We start from the raw sequence: 6,151 nt of genomic DNA on the forward strand, positions 1-6,151 counted from the left end.
TACCTTTTTTATTGTACTGTTCATTGTAAGCGTATGTGCTCGTGATCAACTATGGACCGATTATAGTCTGGCTTCTGTATTTCCTTTTTTTTTCGAGACAAAACCATCTGATCTTTATTACGTAATAAGAGTGCTTACATAATCAAGGGTTCGAGAAGCCAAACATGCCTTACGTAGTGCTAAGAAAAGAGAATTTTGTGCGATACAATGAGCATCCACATTGCTCTCTCGCCTCTCATGACGAAATTCCACATGTCAGCTAAAGTCAGCCCACTTAAGTAACTCGAAATAATATGGCTTCTTAAGTATAACTCGAAATAATATGGCTTTTGTATTTCCGTGGATCCTTCTCTTGGTCATAAAGTCAGCCCACTTACCTCACTCCCCGACTTGTAACTGTTCAGAGGCCCAGCCCAGATCCCCGACTGGCTGCCTGTCAGCTTCGTGCACGCGCTCAGGCCGCTCTCCCTCGTGCGCACCTCCGGCGCGATGCCGCCGGCGCCGGCGTACGCCGTCCTCGCTGCAGCATTCAGGACCAGAAACCCCATCTGCGGTACGAATATTATCCACCCCTCCTTTGCGCCCCTCGTTGCTCTGATTATTACCCCGCTCGTTCATCCCGCGAACGCGTCCGTCAATCCCATCTCGGCATCTCGCACACCCCAGATCCAACTTTGCCTGATTTCCAGACATAGCATTAGGAAAACAAAGCGACACGCTATGGAAACTCGAGAGAGATGCTAACTCAAACATTTCTGTGCGCAGTTCGGAGGTGGCTCGCTGTTCTTGGTTCGCGCACGCCGACTGTTCGACAGAATGCGTTGGAGGTGCTTCCTGATGCAGCCTTGCCTCCACGCTTCTACTCAAGCATTGTTCCACGAGGATTTGTTATCGGGTCACCAAGGCTTTGCCATAGCAGCGCTTCAGAGGAGGACTCCCCAGATGTCCGCGTCGGTGAAGTTCTGAGAGTTCTCAAGTCCTGTGCTGCCGATGCTGACCTCGGGAAAGACCTTCGTCAGTTTGCCGATGAGATGGACGAGGACGTTGTTCTGAAAGTCCTCCAGAAGCAGAGGTCCAATTGGCAGGTCGCGCTGTTGTTCTTCAATTGGGCAGCCGGGCTGCCTTCGCATGAGCACGGCCCAAGGACCTACACTGAGATGCTTGACATCCTTGGGCGGATGAAGAAGGTCAGGCTTATGAGGCAGCTCTTTGATGAGATTCCTGAACAACGCTGTGGGTTGGTCGTAACGAATAGGATGTTTGCTGTCCTGTTGAACCGGTATGCAGGGGCGCACAAGGTGCAAGAAGCGATCGAGATATTCTACAAGAGGAAGGATTATGGGTTCGAGGTCGACTTGGTTGGATTCCAGATACTTCTGATGTCGCTCTGTCGGTACAAGCATGTTGAGGAGGCTGAGGCCCTCTTTCTCCAGAAGAAAGATGAGTTCCCTCCTGTCATAAAGAGCTGGAACATCATTCTTAATGGTTGGTGTGTCAAGGGAAGCCTGGCTGATGCTAAAAGGGTTTGGAACGAGATCATTGTATCTAAGCTTAAGCCGGACCTGTTCACATATGGTACGTTCATAAATGCACTAACCAAAGCTGGCAAACTTAGTACGGCTGTGAAACTATTCACAAGCATGTGGGAGAAGGGAATCAATCCCGACGTGGCAATTTGCAACTGTATCATTGACCAATTGTGTTTCAAGAAAAAGATTCCAGAAGCACTTAAGATTTTTGGTGAGATGAATGACCGTGGTTGTCAAGCAGATGTGGCTACCTATAACACTTTGATCAAACACTTCTGTAAGATAAGGCGGACAGAAAAAGTTTATGAGCTTTTGGATGATATGGAGAAGAAGGGATGCTCTCCAAACAATATGACATACACCTACATTCTGAAGACAACTGAGAAACCGAGAGATGTTATGAATTTGATCCAGAGGATGGAGGAATCAGGTTGTAGGTTGGACTCTGACACGTATAACTTGATATTGAACCTCTATGTCAGTATGAAATATGAGAAGGGGGTACAACAAGTATGGGAGGAGATGGAGAGGAATGGATCAGGTCCAGATCAGCGATCATTTACTATTATGGTTCATGGACTTCACTCCCAGGGACAGCTGGACCAGGCTCTGCAATATTACACGACAATGAAGTCGAGAGGGATGACTCCAGAGCCAAGAACCAGGATATTGGTGAAAGCAATACATATGAAGAAGGATGGGCCTGAGACTGAAGATCGATCCGCAAGTATGACTGGGAAAAATCTAAAATTGGATCGTCGATCAGGACTTTTCCATGTTCGTAAATAGTCACCAGAAGATTCTGCTTAATTATCCTAGCAGAAGATGCTGAGCATCTGGGCTTATGGAACATAATCCAGTGACTTACAACCTTGGGCTAAAAGAAATCCACAAGAGAAGAGTCATTGACAATACGATGCCCCAAAATTTATGCTGTTTGAAATGTCACAGCAGGATATGTTTAGGATGTATTGGGCAATTCAATTGCAGATACTTGCTTAGATGCTTGTATTCTGGAGATGTATGTGTAATACTTACATATATTTGTTTCTTCATGCATTATATATGTCGTTCGTAGTTGTTTCTGACAAATGAAGACATAAAACAGGGATAAAAATATGTCCAAGTATCTTGTAAAATTGAAAAGGTCTGCTAAGTGGTGATACTGCTGGTTCTGTAGGGCGAATAATTACCAGTTGAGCTAATGGTACTAACTACAGAATTTTTAGTCCAGTCCAATTCACATTTGTGTGCTAAAGTTCTACCACCTTTTGTTTCTGTTGAATTTATAGATCTATCAATGAATGGCTACACAGTACACATGACTAATCATATCTAGTTGAGAACCACAGTTCCATCAGCCATTTTCACACAGCCAATGGGCAGAAGTTACTAGGTAAGCAATTGACCTGTCACTAATTGCTGCCATCGAACCACTCGCCGCTTATTTTCCCTGTTTTCTTTGTACTTTTCTATCTTATGCTCAAGATAAGGGAATGAATGATTTATTTTTGTTAACAAAATTATACATATCAATTTTGCTTTTTGAGGAAGGAGCCACTGTCTGTAATTCTGTGATCTTTTCGTAGGCGGTTTAGGTTCCCAAAGTACTAGAGCTATTTATATATTGTGTTTTGGCGAAGATTAATTTTGTGGAGAAAAGTTAATATCATGATGCCAACTTCTGCATGTTTAGCAGGCTGACTAAATTGTGACAAATTAATTCAAGTTTTCAGGAATGGAAATAGCATGTTTGCTGATTGCTGAATTCAGGGAACCAAAAGCAATAGATAACCTTAGCATTGTGCTTTTTATTTGCTAAAATATATGCTCCATCATTTTGGATCCTAACTGAGGCAAATGATTTCACTAACCTTTTTCATTGAACAATTAACTGGAGTTTTTCTTTACCTATATAACATTGTGAAGTCAACCTCGAACTGTTGAGCAGGGGTGGGTTATTTATGAATATCTGAATCAATATTTTGTCTCGAGGCAGAAAGATACCATGTTTACCAAATGCTTATTGCTTAATCCCTGTAACCCATGACCATTGTAGGAGTAAGCTTGTTGGTAAGCTTTTCTAATACAGTTTGGGCGCAAGCAAAGTCACTGTCGCTAAGCCAACATTCAAAAGATAATAACAACCATAAGGATGTGTCATGCGTGAATACATTGAAAAGTGATGTCAAAAGGCAGCTGGGATTCTCACAAGCTGTCAATGTAGTACATGCCAGCTTTGACCAGGGAAGGCCTATAAGAAGGCCATGTCAGCAAGCTTTGTTGGTAGGTAGCAGGTACACATAAGCTTTTGCTGTCTTTCGCCCTTTCCATCATGACTGTACTAATGGCCTCCTGGAGAGCAACTCAGCAATGAGGCTGGCACACTGCTCGCGTTCAGGGCGGACTCAGCAGCCATGGCTCTGACCTGCTCATCTCCTGGAACGGTAGCATTAGCTTCTGCAGCTGGAGGGCATGGCATGTAGCCGTGGACAGTGGGTGGCGACGCTGAGTTGGCGAATACTTACCTATCTGGCGTGATTCCAGAGAGCATTGGTAAGCTGGTGAAGTTGGTTAAGCCTATATACAGCATTCGTTTGTCAGGCTTCATACCTTCATCACTTGGAAATCTTAGACAGGTTAGTAGTAGGTTTTATGCATACTATGGCAACTTGGAGGGACCAATTCCAGCAAGCCTGGGGAAGTTGAAGACTCTGTTTGTCCTTGACCTGTCAGCGAATCCTATATATCTAAGTAAGTTAGAGATTTTAAAGCTTCCTTCACTTTCCTTTTACTTGGACTTATCATACACTATCTGGACCGCTTCCTACTGAAGTTGCTAGCTTGGGATACCTTAATCAACTGACTCTATCAGGAAACCAATTGTCAGGTAGCATACCTGATGCCACTGGAAATTGCATGGTATTGGAACGACTGTTGCTGGATCTGAACTTGTTTGACGGAAGCATACCTCAATCTCTGAAGAATATAGAAGCTCTCACTTTTCTGAATCTCTGAATTTGCTGTCTGGTTGTATTCCTGATACAGTCTGGATCTACCAGAAATTTCATGGTTGAATGCGAAGCTCTGAGAAGAGCGCATCATTGCTGCCTCATTAAGATCATCACCTGTTGCTTCAGCATTAACCTTTGAGGTTAAGATTTCAAGGCTCTGGTTTTTTAGCTCATGCCCAATGGCAGTTTGGAAGGTTGGTTTCCTCCAAAATCTAAGTTGCCCACTCTGAGCCACGCTCAGCCTAGTCCTGAGACTAGATATTGATGTTGATATCATCAATACTTAGAACTATCTTCACAATCATTGCCAGCCACCAATAATTCATTCCGAACTCAAGCCAAGCAACAGACCTTGATGAAGAAACCGAACTTTGTTAAATTCAATTAGCTTTGCTGGAATAAGGGGTTCCATTGGTTGCAGTTCGTCGGATAACACACATTTCTTCTCATTATTTTCGCTTGTGAGTCTTGACTTCCAGCCTTTCATATCTTGCATATATTTAAATGATTGATTTGTAATAATCAAGTAAAACTAAAATTTAAATAATTGAATAGTATTGCCAAGGGTTTTGTCTTTTCTGATTTCTCACCTCCTTGGGATGTTTACATTATTAGCATACCAGTGCTTGTGACATCTTTTACTTGCATATATTTTCATGAATACTTCATAGTGATCAATATGTTAATACTCCCTCCGTCCCGAATTACTTGTTGCAGAAATGGATAAAAATGGATGTATCTAGAACTAAAATACGTCTAAATACATCCATTTCTACGACAAGGAATTCCGGACGGAGGGAGTACTTGAATAATTGTAGAGTATGGTGAAGGTTATATTGTTTCAACTCTTGGGCATTTTTCCAGTCTCAGTATACTATTGCTTGAGATGTTTACCAGAAGGAGATCTACTGATGACATGCTCAAATTGAACCTGCATAAATTTGATGTAGCTGCTCTTCCCAGCAGAGCCATGGAGATGACCCAACAGTTTGGCTGGATGAAGAAGCGAAAGACTTGGGTGCTGCCGATGTAAACAATATGGTAAGAACCAGAAGAGAGGAACATTTGGTTTCACTGATTGCGTTTGGTGTATCCTGCTCAGAGCGGAACCCATGAGTGAACACTGATGAGAGATGCTTCTGCGGAGAGACGATCTACTTACTTCGTTCCCTAATTTCTTTCAAGAGATCATAAGAAAAAGAATTGGGTTTCCGCCGAGCTGAAACAATATGTGGATGGTTCTAGTAAACCAAAACTATTGTTACCTCAGGATTTCCAGATCTCTAGTTGGGAATCCGGAAGTCAAAAATTAAGCCACCACTCCCAGTGTTTTGGAACAATAATTGAGGGTCATTTTCTTTCACTCTGGAGATATTTAGCACAGAATATGTACCATACGCGTGAACTGTTATTGAAATGACCGTCACTAACAGTGATCCGAATGACCAAAATTCTGGATGAAATAATAAGTATATACTGTATTGGAATGTTAAACATAATTTGGGGAATAAATACACCACAGCCTTACCTCTTTGTAATAAATAATTGATAAAGAGAGGTGCTTACTATTGTAGTTAAGGATTGCTGTATTTTTATCTGATAATAGGA

The 6,151-nt window shown here is 42.5% G+C and overlaps 1 protein-coding gene across 1 annotated transcript; it reads left to right on the top strand.

The window, feature by feature from the left end:
- The first annotated feature begins 404 nt into the window (after nucleotides 1-404).
- Nucleotides 405-2,588, top strand: LOC123060170 (putative pentatricopeptide repeat-containing protein At3g15200). Its single transcript, XM_044482748.1, has 2 exons — nucleotides 405-553; nucleotides 766-2,588. Exons 1-2 carry the CDS (start codon nucleotides 490-492, stop codon nucleotides 2,316-2,318), a joined length of 1,617 nt encoding a protein of 538 aa, XP_044338683.1. The 5' UTR covers nucleotides 405-489; the 3' UTR covers nucleotides 2,319-2,588.
- The last annotated feature ends 3,563 nt before the right edge of the window (nucleotides 2,589-6,151 follow it).

Source organism: Triticum aestivum, chromosome 3A, assembly GCF_018294505.1.
Source record: "Triticum aestivum cultivar Chinese Spring chromosome 3A, IWGSC CS RefSeq v2.1, whole genome shotgun sequence".
NCBI lineage: Eukaryota > Viridiplantae > Streptophyta > Magnoliopsida > Poales > Poaceae > Triticum > Triticum aestivum.

Excerpts from the sequence above, each read along its gene's own strand:
- LOC123060170 (XM_044482748.1), top strand. The coding sequence starts at position 490 with ATGCCGCCGGCGCCGGCGTACGCCGTCCTCGCTGCAGCATTCAGGACC. Across the intron at positions 554-765 it reads GACCAGAAACCCCATCTGCG|TTCGGAGGTGGCTCGCTGTT; the intron begins GTACGAATATTA and ends TTCTGTGCGCAG.